General features: G+C 48.6%; 1 protein-coding gene across 1 annotated transcript in view; it reads left to right on the plus strand.

The window, feature by feature from the left end:
- The first annotated feature begins 286 nt into the window (after positions 1-286).
- The window catches only part of ASB2 (ankyrin repeat and SOCS box containing 2), a 59942-nt gene continuing 37329 nt past the window's right edge, over positions 287-22899 (plus strand). The window contains exons 1-2 of the mRNA XM_083167585.1: positions 287-534; positions 16358-16621. Of these exons, the coding sequence (XP_083023711.1) occupies positions 16380-16621 (242 nt within the window). The 5' untranslated portion in view covers positions 287-534; positions 16358-16379. The remainder of the gene's footprint in view (positions 535-16357; positions 16622-22899) is intronic.

Below are 22899 nucleotides of genomic sequence, written 5' to 3' on the forward strand. Positions count from 1 at the left end.
GTACCCTTATTTTTGTCTGTGCCAGTTGCATGCCCCTAGTTCTAGCTCCCTCCTCAGCTTTGTAGAATAGATTGGAGAATGGCATTATTGTTAGTTTGCCAGGATCATCAGCTGTAGACAGGAATTGCTATTCATTCTGATTTCCCACAGGTTCCCGCGTTTAAGGACAATCCGCTAATATCAGTGTAAGATTCCCAGTTACTTCTCCATATATGGCCTACTGCTCATGGCAGATAAACAGTGATGCAATGGGAGGTTTAACCCCCTGTGCCAGTCAGCCCGCCGGCTCTGCAGAGCGTTGTGTCTGTGTTCAGCAATCACTGCAATGGAAACCTGAGATACACAGCAGGCGCAGTAAGTTCTGGCTTGTCACTTCTGATCATGTGCTGCTCCAGAAATACACTGAAACTTCCAGAGACAGGTCACTGGGAGAAGCCCGGGCAATCTTCTGCAGAGGGGGCCGGAGAGGCGCACCGCAGGCTGTGAGCCCCCCAAAATGGGATCTGCCTTCCCAAATCACTGAAACACAATCAGGTAATTGATGGAATTATAATACTATAATCATGGCACATGTGGAATAGGTATTAGATATAGATAGTTCTATACTGTAAGTACTGTACTGACAGCCAAGGTTGCAGGGTTGTCCATGCATAAGCACAGGTGACGTACAGTAATTAGCACTGTACATATAGCCATCTGTGGTTAAGCATGGAAATCCTTAAAACCTGGTGTGAATTTACTAATGTAGGAGTTCTTAGAAGTGAGAGATGTTGCCCGTAGTAACCAATCAGATTCTAGGTCAGTGATGGCTCACCTTGACACTCCAGCTGTAGATGAACTACACATCCCAGCATGCCCAGCATCAGTTTTGGCATGGCCAAATAGCGAAACTGTAGCAGGGCATGCTGGGTGGTGTAGTTCAACAACAGCTGGAGTGTCACAGTTAGCCATCACTGTTCTAGGTATTATCCTCTAGAAGGTGCTAGACAAATGATGCGCCCGATTCAGACCTGTTTGTTAGGGTCCGAATTCGGCCCTTTTTTCGACAGTGGGGGTCTGCGCATTTGCAAACCGCCTGGTTAGCCCATAAAATTGCTTGGCGTTCGCCTGCAAACACAGGGGTGGTGATGCCTGTTTGGGGCAGTCAGCTGACGTCACGTGCGAATGCATAGATTCGGGGGGCGGTTGTTTGGTCGGGTGGCGTTTGAATCAGTCCCTATACGTACAATCTGATAGATTGCTATGGGCAACTTCTAAAATCTCCAAAAGCCTCCCCGCTGGAGGACACAGTTACCCACACTGTAAATACTGGGGGTTATTCTGATTCACTCGGAAAGGCACAATCACTCTCTAATGGACAAAATCATGTGCACGGCAGGTGGGGTAGATGTAACATGTGCAGAGAGAGTAACATTTGGGGGAGTTATTTTGTTTCTGTGCAGGGTAGATACTGGCTGCTTTATTTTTACACTGCAATATAGATTTCAGTTTGAAGTACAAACCCCACCCAAATCTAACTCTCTCTGCACATGTTACATCAGCCCCACCTGCAGTGCGGCATGATTTTGTCCATTAGAGAGTGATTGTGCCCCACTGTGTATGAAGCTGCAGTTTGCCGGGTTATGTCATCTTTGTGTTGCTGTTATGCAGTGTCATGTTACCATTTAAAAGAACATCACAACGAGCTTTCTTGTAAATCTCCGCCCCCCCTTCGCCGCCCATCGCAATTATAATTATTGCATATGTTCTAACATATGCGATAATTATAGCAAAGGACAGCTCTTGCGTTAAGAGCTGTCCTTTACGGTGAGAGTCGCCGGGTCCCAGCAGGTCCGGGCGGCTCCCCCCTCCCTCATACACCCGGCGCTGCTGCTGCTGCACCGGGCTCTCCTCCTGCCTGCATCCGGAAGAGGATCATAGTGCAGGGAGGAGGTCACAGGTCCGGGCAGCACAGCTCTGTGCTGCCCGGACACAGGTGAGGGGGGAGAGGGCGATGCGGGGCCCGTGCGGGGTGGCGGGGGGTCGGCGGAGGGTTGAGTTAGAAGCTCATTGGCTTCTATGGGGCATCGCCAGATTTTTCTGGCGATGCCCCCCGACGCGGTAACCCGGCGGGGGATGCTTACAGCATCCAAAAATAGTGATAGTGGGGTTTTTACCGCATTTCTAGCTTAGAGAATCTCCCCCTTGGTGAAAAATCTCCAGGTTTTTTTTAAAGCGGCAATCATTTAAACTTCCAAATCAAACTGGTTTTGCAGTGTAAATGATTGCCGCTTTAAAAAAACTGGAGATTTCTTACCAAATCTCTCACTTTCTGAATCTCTCATCCTATTAAATCTCACCCAGACTGTCACTAGAAAGATCTGCGACCTTAGATGTGCGCATACATTCTGGACAAAAGATTTCAGGCAAGCGCACATCTTTACCAAAGATTTCTCTTAAGATCCCGTGTGCGTCCCTATGGATCTTTTGTTACATCTTATGATCTTTCATGCAGCATGTAATGCTGCCCATACACTTGTGAGATATTGTATGCAATCCTGCGATTTCGACCTCATCTGGCCGAGAAATCGAATGATCGTATGCACAAAATGTGTACCATTCGACGCGATGCGCGACCACGACGCTCGAATGTCGCATCTCACGGTCTTATGTGCTGCACATAATATTTCTCGAATTGTACGTGCGGTCAAACGCTGTTTTGTGCGCATGCGATTTTTCTAAACAGCGACGTGCGATTCTTGAAGAGTTCTGGTCACTTCCTGGCCCCTCCCCTTTTTTTATCGAACGGTGCATTTGATAAATCGCATGATCAAATGCACTAAAAAGCTTTTTTCATGTGATTTATCGAATGCTGAGCTTCAAGGGAAATCGATCCCGAGAAGTGTATGGGCAGCATAAGATCAGAAGAATTAGCAAAAGATGCACGGGAGCGCGCATCGGACCGATATCGGCCGATTTTACCCTGCTGCCCCTCTACCTGCTGGGAATTCACTGCTGCCCCATAAATCCCCCCCAGGCCGTGGGACACTGCTGGCCTCGGGCAGGACATGGGAACTTCCCCAAAGAAATGGGACGTTCCTGCTGAAAATCCCAGGTTATTGCACAAGTGGAAACTGCTCCACCCAGGTCCAGTCACCCGGGAAGCCTTCCTGAGTACCGGGCAGGGTCTGGGTATGGGTCATTAGGTTGAGGGCAACACATGACATGGCTAAGGTCTGCAAGGTTCGAGGGTCGACACAAGCCTTAGGTCGACAATGAGAATTTCAACAGTCAAAATGTCGACATGAGTTATTTCCCAGTTGTTTTTGCCCAAAATGTCGACATACTCAACATGGACACCATCAAATAAAAAAAAAAAGTTATATTCTCCCACCACACCGTAGTGGATGGCAGGGTATGAAATACCGCCTCTTGGCACATGTCGGCTTAAAAAAATGAGTAAAAACTCATGTCAACCTTTTGACTGTCGACCTTCCCATTGCTGATCGACTGCTTGCGTCGACCTTCGATCCCTCCTATGAGCTCATACACATGGGCAGCCGGGACTGGTAGAGAAGAGGCTGTCTCTATTATACAACGACTTAAATCCAAATACAAAGTTATAGGGTAAATGTAGCAGTGGTTTATGGGTAACGGGCCCGTCGCCAGCAGCAGCGAGTCTGCCATTAGATCACCTCGCTCATGCAGGGAGATGTTTATGTAATGGATCGGGGATCGCCCTGTGCCAGGGTCATATCAATCTGCTGACACCGGATCTGTGTTTCCTCATAATGAATAGCGAACGCCCAGTGGTGATTGGAGGAGGTCACGTGTCAGGGCAGACAGGTGGGGCATGAGGAGACATGTTTACAAGGAGAGTTCCACGTGCTTCTGGATTGGGAATCATGATGCTGAAGTATAAAATTATCTCAGCTGTATAAAGTGCTGTTCCATGAACAGATAATAATTCATATATATGTCTAGTGTCCGTGAGTCTCCAAAACACTGCCATCTTCTGGCAGAGCGTGGAACTACACCTCTTTCTCACATGCACAAACCTAGAAGGTAGCAGACTAGATTTCGAAGCGCTGACACAACGCCCAGATCGCTGAGCACACATCGCCCAGATCGCTCAGCACACAGCGCTGACACATCGCCCAGATCTCTCAGCAGACAGCGCTGACACATCGCCCAGATCGCTCACAACACAGCGCTGACACATCGCCCAGATCGCTCAGCAGACATTGCTGACAGATCGCCCAGGTTGCTCAGCCCACAGCGCTGACACATCGCCCAGATCGCTCAGCCCACAGCGCTGACACATCGCCCAGATCGCTCAGCCCACAGCGCTGACACATCGCCCAGATCGCTCAGCACACAGCGCTGACACATCGCCCAGATCGCTCAGCACACAGCGCTGACACATCGCCCAGATCGCTCAGCACACAGCGCTGACACATCGCCCAGATCGCTCAGCACACAGCGCTGACACAACGCCCAGATCGCTCAGCACACGGCGCTGACACAACGCCCAGATCGCTCAGCACACGGCGCTGACACATCGCCAAGATCGCTCAGCACACGGCGCTGACACAACGCCCAGATCGCAGAGCACACAGCGCTGACACAACACCAAGATCGCTCAGCACACGGCGCTGACACAACACCAAGATCGCTCAGCACACGGCGCTGACACAACGCCCAGATCACTCAGCACACATCGCTGACACATAGCCCAGATCGCTCAGAACACGGCGCTGACACATCGCCCAGATCGCTAAGCACACAGCGCTGAGACATCGCCCAGATCGCTCAGCACACAGCGCTGAGACAACGCCCAGATCGCTCAGCACACAGCGCTGAGACAACGCCCAGATCGCTCAGCACACAGCGCTGAGACAACGCCCAGATCGCTCAGCACACAGCGCTGAGACATCGCCCAGATCGCTCAGCACACAGCGCTGAGACATCGCCCAGATCGCTGAGCACACAGCGCTGAGACATAGCCCAGATCGCTCAGCAGACATCGCTGACACATCGCCCAGATCGCTCAGCTGAATTCAGCCAATCAGCGTCCGGCAAGTCTTTTCAAAGTCATCAGCGCTTCCCGCCGCCAGGCAGATAGCGCTAGGAGACGGAGTGAGTGAAGGCTGCCGCTACACCAGTCCCTGGACCCCTGGACGCTACACACAGGTATGTTGGCAGCGGGGGTCCAGGGACTGGTGTAGCGGCAGCTTTCACATACACAGCCGCTTGCTATTTGCCTGGCGGCGGGAAGTGCTGATGATTTTGAAAAGACTTGCCGGACGCTGATTGGCTGAATTCAGCCAATCAGCGTCCGGCAAGTCTTTTCAAAATCTGCCTCCCGCCCGGCAGCGCTAGGAGCCGGAGTTAACTTTCTCCAGTCCCCGGACCCCCGCTGCCTGACCCCAAGGCAGTGAATTTTATTTTATTTTTCAAATGACTGCCGACCTGGGCGCCGAAACACCTAGTTTCGGCACTGACTGTACAGAGAATATTAGAAGTCACATCAGTCGCTGCCCCAGTGGAGCTTACATTCTATATTCCCTACCACACGCACACACACAGACATTCTAGGGTTAATTTTGTTGGGAGCCATTGTGGGAGGAAACCGGAGTACCCGGAGGAAACCCCACGCAAGCACGGGGAGAATATACAAACTCCGCACAGCATACCTCCCAACTTCTGTACTGATGAAATAGGGACACTCGCGCAGCGAAGCCGCGAGCGCTTGGAAAGGGGGCGGGGCGTATGCAAATGAGGGTGCGGCTTATGCTAATTAGCCGCAACCTCATTTTCATACGAGAATAGACGCTAGATTGGGGGGTCTCCCAACTGCCACCCCCCGCAGCGGGACAATGCCTGCCGCAGGTGGGACAGCGGGACAGGACCCGAAAATCGGGACTGTCCCGCTGTAATCGTGACAGTTGGGAGGTATGCGCACAGTTAGGGCCATGGTGGGAATCGAACACATGACCTCAGCGCTGTGAGGCAGTAATGCTAACCATTGACTCATTGATGAGTGTGTGAAGAAGATAGAACGAGGGCTGCATAGGCTCGAGTGTATTTAAGAGCCTGGGAATTTGTGGGTTGTAAATAAAGTTATTGCAGAAAGTAAGGTGCTGTGGGAAAGAACCTCAAGCAGCCGGGGGAAGGTGTATGGGCCAATTAGGTAGCTTAGGGGTGGTAGCTTAAAGAGGGGTATATAAGGGCAAGTTGGGAGGAAGTACATCCTCTTTGAGTCTGGATCCCCACCCTCCCTTCCCTTTTTTCCAATCCTGTGCTACCTGGCTTACGGGCTGTCCAACCACTTTGATTCAATAACTTTAATTATAAATCGGCGAGAAGGCGCTCTCGACCAGCAGTCAGGTGAGGTGTCAGGCGGTCGCCGTGCGGTATTGCCCCCCTTTGCCTTGACGGTGGGCGAGTCCCGACTCGGCGGGGGGACATTGGACACTTCCTGGAGGTGTCCGCGCCATACCATAAAAGGGGCGGTAAGTTCGTCACGGCGCAGGCTGTACGTAAGGTAGGGGGTGTTTTTGTTGGATTGGAGCATTGCAGTCGCTACCATTGGCATACACCTTTGACTGGTGCTGGTCTCAAGTGCTTTTCTTGTCCTTCCCTTTAGACAAATAAGGGTCATACCACTTCAATAAATATTATGACCAGTTTAAACTTATACCATGGTTGTCCGAGTCGTTATTTTAAGTTAAGGTGTCTTGTGTGAGTTATATCTAGGCACTTAAGGTTAATTTAAGGTACAGTATAGGCCAAGCAACATAATTGGCCCACAGCGCCATCTAGTGATGAGACATTTGTGTGTCATCTTTAGCTATGTTCAAAGTTACTGGAAGTTATTTTGGTGAGTTAAACAAGAGAGAAAGAGTGTAACATCCTCTTGGTAGAAGTTGCTGAGGGTGTACTGTATATTGAAAGGTCTACAGTGCCTACGTCGACACCTAAAGGTCAACACGCACAAAAGATCGGCACAGTCAAAAGGTCATCATACACTAGGTCGGCATGCTCAAAATGTCAACACAACTCGGAAAAGGTTGACACACTTTTTGTGTCAATGTTGACACCTGTTGACATGATCCCCCAATTAGTGTAGTGCCTACCCTCGCATGGTTCGCTTCACCCAGCACACTTTACTGTTCCAAATTGTAGTCCATGTGGATGGTAAAGTGTGAAAGACACATGTCGACCTTTCCATGTGTTGACCATTGTCATGGAAACTTTTTTTTCACTTGTGTCGACCTTTTGGCAATATCGATCTATTGCATGTTGACCTTTTGGTGTCATCCTTTTCACTGTCTTCTTAGACCTTTCAACCGCTTCCCAATTGCTAAGTACAGACAGCCTCAGATCGGCCCAGCGGGGGACCTGGGGATTCACCTGTTGGCCCCGGTGATTTTTTTTTGGCTCTGCCCACTTTATGGTGGGAGGGGCTTGACGAAAACTTTTCTCTTTCAATGGTCCTGGTGACACAGCTCAACACTGGGATGTAGGAGGGTCCGAAGGAGCCAGGCACCTATCCTAAAGCTTTAGAGGGTAGGCTCCTCCCCTACTGCATCCCTGGACTCTTCAGTTCGTGTTAGGTGCCCACTGGAGTGGGTGCTATTCTAAAGGGCTGCAGGAGCAGCCGAAGAATTAGAGTAGTTAGGGTTTTTTTATTATTTTATTAACTATTACCCTAGCTAGGTAGGCACAGTGTGAGGATTTTCATAGTGAATCCTCACACTGCTAGCGCAGCAGGAGCTGACAGAAGCGCGTCCTGTCAGCTCTCTGTGCACAGGGTAGACTCTGTCTGGTCTCCCTGTGCTGCGCTTACAGCCTCTATTAAGAGGCTGCCTGGGCTCCGGAGTAGCCTGAAACCGGCTCCACATTTAGGTGGGGATCATGGGGGACAGGCGCTCCGTGATGGCGGCGGCCATTTTATGCGGAGCTTACACGCTGAGCTCCTGACTGAGAGGACAGCAGCGCTGTGACAGGCATGTTCCAAGTGGTCCCCATTTGAGGGGGAGATACTGGAACAAGGAAATCCTACCTAAGGAGCGGCTAGCTGGGGGTGGTTGGCGCCAAAAGGTCACGGACCCCGCAGCAGCAGGGACTTTGGTCTCTTCCTTCACTCTGACTTTGGCGCCTTTCAGAACGCTTGCAGCGGAGCTGAGCTGGCTTATTGATCCTGGCAGAGTGACTTGGATTTCCTGGGCATCGCTTCCCCGCAGTTGAAACCTACAGACAGCTAAGTGATTGGGTGCATTGACTTTGTATAAACGCTTGTACAATTGTTTGCACTGTGTATATTGAGATATATATATATACGCTTCACTTGCATCATGTCTGAGCATCAGGCTGTGGTTTTGGGGGAGGGAGTCCTTAGTGCACTGAGCGCGTGCAATGTTTGCACACAAAAGTTTGTCCCTGAGCAGATGGCCAAGGGGGGCTTATGTATTACTTGCGCTGATGTGAGACCCATGGGCAGTGAACACCATAGGGGAGAGCAGAGTGAACCTGCGTGGGCCAGTGCCCTAGGCAGGTCGGTAAACGCTTTGGTGCAGCTTCTGGACAGGCAGAGTGATGTGCTGGTAGAATCACAGAGACCTATGCCATCATCTCAGCAGTCGTCTGGCTCCTTACCTCTTACCCAGGCAGATCCTGCACTTATTCAGGTGATGCAGGATACTGCTAAGGGGATCAACAGATTCAGTGAAATACTGGACAAAATGGATGAGGTTACAGGGACCCCTAAAAGGTCTTATGCTATGCCTAATGTGTTAGAGGAAGAGGAAGGAGAGTATACTGACACACCCTGGGACCAGGGTGATGATTTTGAAGAGACCTCTGCTGCTGGTATAGAGGATCTTATTGTGGCTGTAAAACAGGCGTTAAAACTGTCTGTTGAGGATAAGACCCCTGTTAAGGGTGTTTTTAAGCGACAGCGAAAGGAGGCTGTTACTTTTCCCTCAGATGAGGGGTTACAGGAACTATTGGAAGGGGCTTGGAAAACCCCAGATAAGAGGCTACAGATGCCTAAAAGATTCCTTAGTCTGTACCCCATGCCGGAGTCTCATTCTGAACTCTGGGAAAAGGTGCCTGTTGTGGATGCTTCTGTGGCACGCTTATCAAAAGCTACGGTATTACCTGTACAGGGTGGTGCAGCTTTTAAAGATGCTGTGGATAAAAAGCTAGAGGGAAACCTCAAGGCTATTTTTGAAGGGGTGGGGTTTACCCTGCGTCCCCTTATTGCTTCAGCCTGGGTCTCTAAGGCCATTATAGAGTGGGCTGGTGAGCTATGCACCATGCTGCAGGCTGACCACGGTGCTTTGCTGGTAGCAGAAAAGATTAAGGCCGCTGCAGAATATGCGGTGGAAGCAGAGGAGGAAGCTCTTAAAATGGCTACCAGAGTATCCACAGTCTCCATAAATGCCAGGAGGGTACTCTGGCTTAAGGCCTGGGAAGCGGACAATGAGTCCAAAAAGGCCTTAGAAATGTTAGCTTTCAAGGGAAAGTTACTTTTTGGTTCTGAGCTTGAGGAGATTATAAAACAAGCCACAGGCGGCAAGAGTACGTTTCTGCCGGCCTCCTCAACAAAGCAGTCATCCAGATTTGCTGCTTTTAGGCCGTCCTTTCGGCCCTCCCCTAGAGGTGGTGCGTCCTTTCGGGGACAATCGTTCAGGGGAAAGTTCCAGAACTCCAGGGGCAAATCCCAAAGGTCCAAGTTTGGCTCTTTCAATAAGAAGCCTGCCTCTAAAGGAGAGGAAAAACCCTCCGCATGACTGCCAGGGGATCAGCCCGGCAGGGATAAAGGTGGGGGGGCGTCTTACACACTTCAGAGACGCTTGGGCTTCTCTAGACCAGGATACCTGGGTCTTAGAGATTATTACCCAGGGTTACAAAATCCCTTTCAGAGGGCGGACTCCAAAGAGGTTCATCCCCACACCCATACCAAAGCAGGCGCTCCTGCGCACAGCTCTTATGAGAGCGGCTCATTCCCTTTTGGAAAAAGGGGTGGTAGTCCCGGTTCCCAGGGCAGAGTGGAAGAAAGGATTTTACTCCACGCTGTTCCTGGTGCCCAAACCAGACGGGTCTTTCAGACCAATACTAAATTTGAAGTCCTTAAATGTTCACCTTTGGGTAGACCATTTCAAAATGGAGTCTTTGAGAACTGTACTCCTGAGTCTGGACCAGGGAGAATTTCTGGCGTCCATGGATGTCCAGGACGCATATCTGCACGTTCCCATTCACCCGGAACATCAGATGCTGTTGAGATTTGCCATAGGAGACCTGCATTTACAGTTCCGGGCGTTACCCTTTGGCCTAGCAACCGCGCCAAGGGTATTTACAAAAATAATGTCTGTGATGGCGGCAGTGCTGAGGCTCAGGGGAATCACAGTAATACCCTATTTGGACGATCTCCTGTTCAAAGCAGAATCAGCAACACTGCTTCAAAGTCATTTAAAAGAGGCCATCAGTTTTTTGCAGGCTCACGGCTGGATTTTAAACTTACAAAAATCTCAGTTGGTACCATCACAGAGGATCCAGTTCTTGGGAGTCATACTGGATACCCATCTCCATCGGGTATTCCTCCCGGAGATAAAGGCCAGGGACCTGGTCAATCTAGTTCAGGAGATCCTCAGTGCTCCGAGCTTGTCAGTATGGAGGTGCCTCAAACTCCTGGGGAAAATGGTGGCGTCATTCGAAACGCTTCAATTTGCCAGGTTCCACTCTCGAGTATTCCAATGGAACATTTTGTCAGCCTGGTCAGGAAACACTTTGACCATGAAGACGGAGTTGATAGTGCTGTCCGCAGACACTCGGGACTCCTTGAAATGGTGGACAGAGGTAGATTCCCTTCAGTGGGGTCGGTCATTACAGACCTGGGACTGGTTGATAGTAACTACCGATGCCAGTCTCAGGGGCTGGGGGGCAGTAGCCCTGGATCTCAGGCTGCAGGGCCTGTGGACGGCAGAGGAATCAGCGTTGCCAATCAACATCTTGGAGCTGAGAGCTGTCTGGAAAGTGATTTCCTTGGCGGGAGACAGGTTAAGGAACTCCCCCTTGAGGATTCAGACCGACAATGCCACAGCTGTGGCGTATCTGAATCACCAGGGAGGTACACGCAGCAGATTGGCCATGTGGGAGGTGTCCAGAATCTTTCTATGGGCGGAACAGAATGTTCCTGCAGTATCGGCTATATTCATTCCAGGAGTGGAGAATATAGAAGCAGACTTCCTGAGCAGGGAGGAGCTCAAGGAAGGAGAATGGAGCCTACACCCTCAGGTGTTTCACCAGATCACTGCAATGTGGGGAACTCCGGATTTGGACCTAATGGCATCCAGGTTCAACCATCAGGTGCCCAGGTTCTATGCCAGAACGAGAGATCCGCTAGCAGAGGCAGTGGATGCCATGACTACCCATTGGCAGGGAAATCTTCTTTATGCATTCCCTCCTATTCCGATGTTAGCAAGACTGTTAAAGAGGGTACAGGACCAGAAGGTCCCGGTGATCCTTGTGGCCCCAGATTGGCCAAGGAGGTCTTGGTATTCGAGGCTTCAGAGGTTATCAGTGGATTCATGGCGTCTACCTCTGAGACCAGACCTGTTAAGACAAGGCCCATTCAATCATCTGGATTCCGATCGATTGATTTTGACGGCTTGGTTATTGAAACCGCCATTTTGAAAAAGAAAGGATTTTCTGACGCAGTAGTGCAGACTATGATAAAAGCCAGAAAGGCTGTTTCTTCTGCAAATTATTATAGAGTCTGGAAGACTTATATTAGATGGTGTGAGAGGCAAAAAGCTCACACATCTCACTTCAAATTATCAAAAATGTTGGATTTTTTACAAGATGGATTTTCTTCGGGCCTAAGCCTTCAGTCGTTGAAGGTGCAGATTTCGGCCTTGTCCATCTATTTTCAAAAAAGAATTGCCATTTTACCGGAGATTCAAACTTTTTTACAAGGGGTATCCAAACTGAATCCCCCTTACAAGCAACCAGTAGCACCTTGGGACCTGTCACTGGTTTTGGATTGCCTTCAGAAGGCACCTTTTGAGCCTTTGAGGTCGGCTGACTTTAAGTTTCTCACGTGGAAGTTAGTGTTTTTGTTAGCAGTAGCATCTGCTAAGAGGGTGTCTGAGTTGGGAGCCTTGTCATGCAAATCTCCCTTCTTAATCTTTCACGATGACAGGGCTGTTCTGAGAACAGTGCCGCAATTTTTACCGAAGGTAGTCTCTGCCTTCCATTTAAATCAGGAGATAGTTCTACCTGTGTTTCAACCCCCAGAGGGTTCCAAGAAAAGGGACAAGTTGAAGACTTTGGATGTTGTGCGTGCCTTACGCATATATGTGGACAGAGTGAAGAGTGTTAGAAAGACTGACACTTTATTGGTATTGTATGACGTACATAAAATTGGTTGGCCTGCATCTAAGCAGACCATTGCTAGGTGGTTGCGATCTGTGATAGCTTTTGCATACACCAAAGTGGGTAGGCCTGTACCGGCCAGAATTAATGCGCATACCACCAGGTCAGTTGCTACCTCTTGGGCGGTCCGACATGGGGCCACAGCGGAGCAGGTTTGCAGAGCTGCCACTTGGTCATCTGTTCACACATTTGCCAAATTCTATAGGTTCCATGAGTTCGCGTCGGAGGACGCATCATTCGGGCGAGCAGTGCTGAGAGCTGCAGACCTGAGCGTACCCTCCCAAAGGACCGGCTCTGGAACGTCCCAGTGTTGAGCTGTGTCACCAGGACCATTGAAAGAGAAAAAGGGATTTTTGTAAGAACTTACCGTTCGAATCCCTTTCTCTGATATGGTCCTGGTGACACAGCGATCCCTCCCTTACGCTCAGTAAGTATGCCAGAATTTCATGATGTTCATGTTAAAATGGTTAAAAGTTAACAGTTTCTGTTATAAAATGTGCATATAATATGTGCAGGCGTTTGTACTGAGTTAATGTATTCCAGTGGCTTTGAAAGTTGAACTGAAGAGTCCAGGGATGCAGTAGGGGAGGAGCCTACCCTCTAAAGCTTTAGGATAGGTGCCTGGCTCCTTCGGACCCTCCTACATCCCAGTGTTGAGCTGTGTCACCAGGACCATATCAGAGAAAGGGATTCGAACGGTAAGTTCTTACAAAAATCCCTTTTTAATGTCACCAGGCAGTCAGCAGCGTATGACAGACCTGGCGGCTGCAAGATGCTTTGCCGCCAAGTCAATCAATAGCCACCGGATCAGTCATCCGTTACTGACCGCCTGTTAGAGAGAAGAGGAGCAGTGGGCGGGTGAGCTGATATGACATAAACCGTGTCAGACCGGCCCAGCATTGTGATGTCACATGCCAATCTCGCCCCGAGTGAGACGGCATACACCGGACTCACCCCGCCCCGTCATAATTGTCCAACCCAGTGGGCCCCCTACCCTCCTAGTCCGACACTGAGTACAGAGCATTTATATTGAAGCCTATTTTGTGGTGCAGTGCTAAAATGACATTAATTCATCAGGTTATTGAAGAGAGTAGTGGGAAGGGCACAATTGTAGATACCAGACGGAGAGTAAATCAAGCAATATTTTAGGAGAGAAATAAGACAGTGTAATTCTATACTTGAGAGTGGTACTATTCAGTAGCGCACGCAGGGGGAGTTTCTGAGTACCCAGAACCCCTCCCTGACAGGTCTTTACTGTCACATCAACAGTGACCGTGACTACTGCATCCACGATTGGAGCTGTGTGTGGGCTTGTCTCTCACAGTGGATGGCAGAGGGGAGCTGCGGGAATCTGGCAGCAGCAGTTGCGGTTCGGACGTACATAATGTGGTAGGAGAAGTAGGAGGTTGCACACATGAACTGTTGCATGCCCAGCCTGGCTGTAGACGTGTTGGTGTGCACAGTAAAGGGGCATACACACGGAGAGATTTTGTGCTCTTTTCGAAGCAATCTGACTAGAGTGCTTAGAAAGTAAGCACAGATCTCTCCGTGTGTATGCCCTGAGACATTTATTATCTCCTGTTGACTAAGTCAGTGCATGCAGTCAAAATCTAGTCAAATTGCTTAGCAAGAGACTGCAAATCTCTCTGTGTGTACAGAATGAGCGATAGTTCTGATCCAGATCTCTTATTCAGAACCACTACCCGGACTTTTTTTTGCTTAAGCAAAATCGCTTAGTACAAATCTCTGCGTGTGTATGGGCTCCCCATGGGCGATCTGGACACAGGGAAATCGCCTACCCTAAATACCCAACCTCTAAATGTGTTTGCCCCTTTAATACTCACTTTATGTCAGCAGTGAGCGCTCTTGTGTAATGCTACTTAGGAGACCAGCAATCATGGGCGCGGACTTGTAATATATGTGTTTATAGTATAATAATTCTTAGCATTCCAGTGACTGCATGGAGCGTTAGATACTCATCGCCATCACCATCATCATCAGATGTCATCATTGCGCTACTTAGTAATAACTGGGATAATGACTCCTACTGACGCTTATTCCATATACCCTGTGCTGCTTATTATGGTCATGGCAGCAATAATCATTCTTTAGATACTTTACATTCTTGGGGAGCCAGTAGCCCGGCCTGCAGCCAGGGCAGACCCCGCTATGTTCCAGGCGGCGGATCGGTTGACCGTATTTAGGTCAACATGCATTGGGTCGACCACTACATGTCGACACATGAAGTAGGTCGACATGACTAGGGTTGACAGGGTTGGAAGTTCAACATAAGCATTAAGTCGACAATGGCAAGGTTGACAGTCAAAAGGTCGAAATTAGTTTTTCGCTTCGTATCGCAATGCTTCGGGCACGGTGCCTCACTATTATATTCTCCCACCACACCCTAGTGGAAGGTAGGGTATGAAATACCGCCTGTCGGCACATGTCGGCACAAAAGAAATGTGACAAACTTGTGTCGATCTTTTGACTCTTGACCTTCCCATTGTCGACCTAATGCATGTGTCGACCTTATGACCCTGTCGACCTAAAGCCATGTTGAACTTTGGAAGGTGTCGACCTAAGCCCTGACAACCTTCAGTGGTCGACCCAGTGTATGTCAATGTATTGCATTTACCCATATGCTGTATATGTACCTAGATCATAGTTACCTCCCTGCCTGCATTCTGCAGGAGACTCCCTGACATAGCAGCAATCTCACTCTCTCCCTCATTAGTCTAGCAATCTCCCTCATGTCACCTAGCCCACATTACACTGTTACACCATAGTTACCTCCCCACCTGCATTCTGCAGGAGACTCCCTGACATAGCAGCAATCTCCCTATTTCCCTCATTAGTCTAGCAATCTCCCTCATTTCACCTAGCCCACATTACACTGTTACATCATAGTTACCTCCCCTCCTGCATTCTGCAGGAGACTCCCTGACATAGCAGCAATCTCCCTATTTCCCTCATTAGTCTAGCAATCTCCCTCATTTCACCTAGCCCACAGTACACTGTTACATCATAGTTACCTCCCCTCCTGCATTCTGCAGGAGATGCCCTGACATAGCAGCAATCTCCATCTCTCCCTCATAAGTCTAGCAATCTCCCTCATGTCACCTAGCCCACATTACACTGTTACATCATAGTTACCTCCCCTCCTGCATTCTGCAGGAGACTCCCTGACATAGCAGCAATCTCCCTCTCTCCCTCATTAGTCTAGCAATCTCCCTCATGTCACCTAGCCCACATTACACTGTTACATTATAGTTCCCTCCCCTCCTGCATTCTGCAAGAGACTCCCTGACATAGCAGCAATCTCCCTCTCTCCCTCATTAGTCTAGCAATCTCCCTCATGTCACCTAGCCCACAGTACACTGTTACATCATAGTTACCTACCCTCCTGCATTCTGCAGGAGACTCCCTGACATAGCAGCAATCTCCCTCTCTCCCTCATTAGTCTAGCAATCTTACCCATGTCACCTAGCCCATATTACCCTCTTAAATTTTTTGGGGAAAAAGGAATGAGAGACAGATACATTTACATTGAATCATCAGCGCCATTTCCCAGCACTTTACCAAGTATATTATCTCTTACTAACTGCTTTGGGGCTCATCTACAATTGTATATAACTCAATGTAAAAGATTCCTCAGATGTAGCAGTACACACCCACGCTTCTAGGTGCCACGTTCACAATCTCTTTTCACAATCTCTCATAAATGGAACTAGACACGCCCTGTGGGTGGAGCATGACACGCCCCCTCAATGGAGCGCTGTGCAAAATTCTGCTAACAACTATAATCTCCCTGAAACTAGTTTTCAAATGTAGGCAAGTATGACCTAGATGGATCTGTGAAAAATGGGTCTTGAAAATATGATTAAAAGTTTTTACTATCATTATTATTGTCACTGAAGACGTCTCTTTCTCTCAGCGTATAGTACAGAGAAGCAGACATGCAGGTGTCCAGCTCACAGCCCCAGCGCACTCTGGGCTCAGAGGAATACAGCCTGTACAGCAGCCTGAGCGAGGAAGAACTCATACAGATGGCCATTGAACAGAGTCTCTCTGAGAGTAGCACCAGCCAACCAACTGCCCACAGCCATCAGAAGCTAGCTGCCAACGTCAATGCAGAATCCACAGCTGCTGCCAGCTGGACACAGAGACCCTCTCACCGGCCACCTCGTCTTAGCAACAGGTGACTGACATTGTGTATATGGGGGGCTTATTAACCGCTGCAATATTCCCTAATGAAGAGAAAAGATGGTGATAACGTGTAAGTGTAACGGTGATGCTGCAATACTACAAAGCAGAGCCCCATATTGTGAGGTCACGCTGCGGCAAATGCACAGTGTCACAATTTCAGCAGGGTGCCCTATATAAACAGTTCTGTGGAGTTCCCTGTATACAATGTTCTGTAGGGTTCTCTGTATGCAAAGTTCTGTTGGGATCCCTATATATAAAGTTCTGCCAATTCTTTATATTCAAAGTTCTATAGGGTTCCCTGCATACAAAAACTGTAGGGTTACCTTTAAACAGAGATCTGCAAGGTTCCCCGCATACAAAGTGCTGCAAGGTTCCCCGCATACAAAGTGCTGCAAGGTTCCCCGCATACAAAGTGCTGCAAGGTTCCCCGCATACAAAGTGCTGCAAGGTTCCCCGCATACAAAGTTCTGCAAGGTTCCCCGCATACACAGTGCTGCAAGGTTCCCCGCATACAAAGTGCTGCAAGGTTCCCCGCATACAAAGTTCTGCAAGGTTCCCCGCATACAAAGTGCTGCAAGGTTCCCCGCATACAAAGTTCTGCAAGGTTCCCCGCATGCAAAGTGCTGGAAGGTTCCCTGCATACAAAGTACTGCATGGTTACCTGTAATTGGAGAACTCAATTTAGCAAGCTCTAAAAAATACAACATTTGGAAGCTTGACCGCAGATACCATCCTCAGATGACGTTGGTTCCTACAAACCCTGTTTTGGATCTCTTCCCCCACTTCGATTGGTTTGGCCAGAAGTTGTACATGCATGAGCAGTAGCTGTCTGGGCAGTGAAAGCAGTGGTCTTCAGACCAGCTGATTCCAATGTTGAATTACTCCCGGGATTTTATATACACTGCTGCCACTCATAGCAAGCTGGAAACCCAATCACTGGGGGGCGGGGGCCACCCAACCCCCAATAAGTAACATAATGAATAGGCCATTTTTATGTCATATAGAAAATAAACTAACAAACTTATGAAACCTCACACCAGAAAAGATTCCCAACAAAAACTCAGAAGTCCTGCGCAACAAAATGTGTGCACAATATGGGCAAGCTGCTAGGAGGAGGTCCGATCCCAAATACTGCCTTTCCCTGTGACAGTGAATGGAAATCTAGTGTACACGGTATCCGAAGATACCAGATTTTGGGGTCGATCCTCAACACCAGCGCTGACTTAAAATTATAAACCACACCTCCCTTAGAGAATGGTGGCGTCTCCTCTTCTCCAAATATAGAATCACTTAATGAGAAAACCAGGCACCAGTCAGGTCATCATCTGTCCGGTCCACTTTTTCAATAATTCCCTCAAGGAAGAGAAATGGCATAATAGTGCAAAACCTCTTTATTACAATGACATGTATAAAACAAAACAAAAGAATCCAGGAGATGAAAAGGGTGGAATTTACCAGACAAGCTGGAGAACCAGATGGATATGGCTCTCAAATAGGCATAAGGGATGGTGAGATGTTTTCCCCGGGTCAACCACCGCTATAGTCCTAGTTGTGTCCAACCGTCTCCAACTCCTGGTCCAAATGAAACACAGCTGCTCCGCTCCGACGCGTTTCGGACACCAAATGTGTCCTTTTTCAAGGAGTATAACTTTTGCTGTGTATTCATCCCCTTTTATAGCAGGGAAATCATGGCAATTTCAGTCAACTGACGCTCCCGCGACTTCCGGTGATGGACTTCCGGTAACGGACTTCCGGTGACGGACTTCCGGTTACCTCACTTCCGGTCGCGGCTATTGGAACGCATCTTGCGTTCCACTTACAGGATGTTCTGCAGTGTGTCCCCGCTATTAAGTATTCATAATAAGTGCAACACAGTACTTCATTTTGGTTCCTGATGCTGATCATGATTCCGGAACGCAAATGGCTGTCTGGTATATACAGCATTCACTTTTCATTAGGATTTTATTGGATCCCAATGGTAATAGAGTGGAATATGCGTCCGGAAGTTCACTATAAATATACAAAAGTGCAAATGAGTACAATGTGTGCAAATCACATATAAATACATATAAAAATATTATAAAAATATATATATCATATAAAATCAATCATATATATATATATATAAAACCAATCACAAAAAAGCAGTTTCTTTATAAAAACCATTTCACTTCAAAATCGCAGTTCAGGCCCTTTGGTTTCAGTGTATCAAATTTATAAATTAATTTCATCTCCTCCCTTGCTAAACAGGTGGCTTGGTTCTTGGGAAATTTGATTTGATCAGTAGCGAGGCGAAGCAGGAGGGGACACCGACAAGATGTATCAACATCTTGCCGGCCGAAGCGGGGGAGCGCTAACTCCCCCCTCTGGCGATGTCCCCTCCAGCTGACAGCGCGTCAGTTAACACTGACGCGCTGTCTGCTTCTCCCCCGGCTGGCTCAATGCGCATGCGCGGGATCTCGCTACTCACGCGAGATCCCAGCGCAGCTCAGAGCCAGCAGCAGGGACAGCGCTGTCCCTGCTGTAGGCATAGGGCATCGCCGTTTGCAGCTGTCGAAGTCGACAGCTGCAGGCGGCGGAACGGTCAGCGATGCTGACCGTTCATAAATTAGGCAGGAGGCAGGTGCGCAGCACGAAATATCGTAGCTGCGCTATGCCTCCTGCCCCGCACCGCCGCACGAAAGACACCCGCCCTTTCATGAATAACTCTAGGATCTTCGCCAACAGTTACACAGCAAAGAGCTTAATGGGTTTTAGATATAATTACGCTACAGTCATTTTCCTTCCAGCCCCAGAGTGTGTAGAACTGAGTCCTTCACATCCTGCAGATGGACCCTGTAACACTGTTATGATTGCATCCTTCCAGGATGATATATAAATTAACGTTAATGATCATATTTAATGGGGAAGTAAAAAAAAAAATTTTTTAGAGTATAAATCTGCATTATACACTGCAACATTCTGCACTTTTGTGTACAACATGAAAGCATCTATTGGTACTCTTTACTTAGAAGGGCGCCCACGATTTTGATCGTGGGCATCGTTAGTAAAAAATCTCGGGCATCTCGGGCATTGAATGCACTAAAAAATCGGGTGCGATCAACCGATGAGATGCCCGAGATTTCCCATAGGGAACAATGTTAAATGTCTCAATTGACCCAATTTTCCTGTTCAATGCCTCAATTGACCCGATTTTTCCATAGGAAACAATGTTAAATGGGCCACAGAGGCCAAATAGGCACCCTGAAGTGTATAATGGCCACCCGAATTGTTAACGCCACCCCACGATCAACGTCAACCCGATGCGTGGCGAGCGCAGCGAGCCCGCGAGGGGCGGCGGTACGCGTCCTACGACCTTTTCATACCCCCACTATCCACGTCGGCGTGGAGTTGAGAATAGAAAGTGTGGCGAGCGCAGCGAGCCACCGAGCCCGAAGCGTGGTGAGCGCAGCGAGCCCCGCGAGGGTACGCGGACAGCTGTGAAGCCCGCTAGGGGACGCGGATACCTGTGAAGGTATCCGCGTCCCCTCGCGGGGCTCGCTGTGCTCGCCACGCTTCGGGCTCGGTGGCTCGCTGCGCTCGCCACACTTTCTATTCTCAACTCCACGCCGACGTGGATAGTGGGGGTATGAAAAGGTCGTAGGACGCGTACCGCCGCCCCTCGCGGGCTCGCTGCGCTCGCCACGCTTCGGGTTGACGTTGATCGTGGGGTGGCGTTAACAATTCGGGTGGCCATTATTCACTTCAGGGTGCCTATTTGGCCTCTGTGGCCCATTTAACATTGTTTTCTATGGAAAAATTGGGTCAATTGAGGCATTGAACAGGAAAATCGGGTCAATTGAGACATTTAACATTGTTCCCTATGGGAAATCTCGGGCATCTCGTCTGTCGCATCGCACCTGATTTTTTAGTGCATTCAATGCCCGAGATGGCCGAGATGGGCGCCCTTCTAAGTAAAGAGTACCCATCTATTTCATAGTTGCCTACCCTCCTGCATTCTGCAGGAGACTCCCTGACATAGCAGCAATCTCCCCCTCTCCCTCATTAGTCTAGCAATCTCCCTCATGGCACCTAGCCCACATTACACTGTAACATCATAGTTACCTCCCCTCCTGCATTCTGCAGGAGACTCCCTGACATAGCAGCAATCTCCCTCTCTCCCTGATTAGTCTAGCAATCTCCCTCATGGCACCTAGCCCACATTACACTGTTACATCATAGTTACCTCCCCTCCTGCATTCTGCAGGAGACTCCCTGACATAGCAGCAATCTCCCTCTCTCCCTCATTAGTCTAGCAATCTCCCTCATGTCACCTAGCCCACATTACACTGTTACATCATAGTTACCTCCCCTCCTGCATTCTGCAGGAGACTCCCTGACATAGCAGCAATCTCCCTCTCTCCCTCATTAGTCTAGCAATCTCCCTCATGTCACCTAGCCCACATTACACTGTTACATCATAGTTCCCTCCCCTCCTGCATTCTGCAGGAGACTCCCTGACATAGCAGCAATCTCCCTCTCTCCCTTATTAGTCTAGCAATCTCCCTCATGTCACCTAGCCCACATTACACTGTTACATCATAGTTCCCTCCCCTCCTGCATTCTGCAGGAGACTCCCTGAAATACAGACATTCCTCACTTAACGACCGGGTTCCGTTCCTACGACTCGGTTGTTAAATGAACATGTATAAAAAATACATAATACAAAAAAAAAACAAGTACAGTACACTTCTAAATAGGGTGGCCAATCCCGGGATTAGACGGCGCATGTGCCGTCTAATGACGGGCAGCATCTGAGCTCCTACTCAGTCCTGCCACAACTACCGGATCCCGGCTGCACCCACCCAGGTATGAAAATCCCGTGATTGAAAAAATGCCCCGGGATTGGTATCCCTACTTCTAAATAAAGAAAAGTCATACTCCTCCTATTTTCTGACATGTCCCAGAGACGCTGCAAAACGTGTGCAGCACGGGTCACTAAACAGTCTAGGCAGGTCGTAAGTATGAATGGGTAGGCAGGACGCAAGGACGGAGTCGTAAGTCTGAGCAGTCGCAGTGCGGTCAACGAAGGCCATTTTGTAAGTCTGAGTGGTTGTTAAACAGGTAGGTTGTTAAGTGAGGAACGTCTGTAACAGCAATCTCCCTCTCTCCCTCATTAGTCTAGAATCTCCCTCATGTCACCTAGCCCACATTACACTGTTACATCATAGTTACCTATGTAGCAGTGCACAACCACGCTTCTAGGTGCCACGTTCAATCAAATGATGTAGAACGAGCACGCAAAACTAAGACTCAGGGGCTTAGCTTTGTGTGTGCCCAGTGAGAGGACAGGTGCCCGAATGTGCCCATTCACACCCAGCTCATGCCCATTAGGCAAACATCGCACCCTCATACGAATGCATGGGGGAGCGAAGGGACCTGAACAAGGTCCCCAGTCTGGAGCATGGCAGTTAGGGGCATATTGACTGATACTTTATATCTCCCCACTTTATCTCTCTCCAGGGTTTAGTACATACACCCCCTAGACCCTTAAATATTTATTTCATTTTAGGTGAAGCCACTCCCACTAATTAATATTGGTACATATACAGTAATAATGCTTAAATATTATTTTCACACAATTGGTCACCCCCATGGTTTCCATACTTACATAGTTACATAGTAGGTACGGTTGAATAAAGACTTTCGTCCATCAAGTTCAACCAAATTAAGCTAATTCTCCCTAGATATCCTCATATTTAGTTGTTACATTTGCTTCCCTAATTTATTTTGAGTAGCCCTGGATATTTTTAGCCAATAAGTGTTCGTCCAACCTTGACTTGAACGAATTCATTGTCGATGCCGACACAACCTCCTTTGGCAGAGAGCTCCACAGTTTTATTGCTCTGACTGTAAAAAATGTCCTTCTTCCACCTGTATGAAATCTTTTTTCATCTAATCTATGCTCATGGCCCCTGGTCCTAGTCTCATTTCTTGTAGTAAATAGGGTCTGTGACAATTCCTTATATTGTCCCCTGATGAATTTAAACATGGTAATCATGTCTCCCCTTAGTCTACGCTTTTCTAATGGAAATAGCCCCAGTTTCGATAGTCTCTCCTCGTAGGGTAGGAATTCCATTCTTCTTATAAGCTTTGTTGCCCTTCTTTGGATTTTTTCTATTTCTGCGATATCCGTATTCAAGGTGAGGCCTGACCAAGGATTTATATAGTGGCATTATCACTTTTGAGTCTCGTGATTCCATGCCTCTTTTAATGCATGCAAGCATTATG

This window comes from Crinia signifera, chromosome 12 (genome assembly GCF_055691185.1).
Source record: "Crinia signifera chromosome 12, ASM5569118v1, whole genome shotgun sequence".
Classification (NCBI taxonomy): domain Eukaryota; kingdom Metazoa; phylum Chordata; class Amphibia; order Anura; family Myobatrachidae; genus Crinia; species Crinia signifera.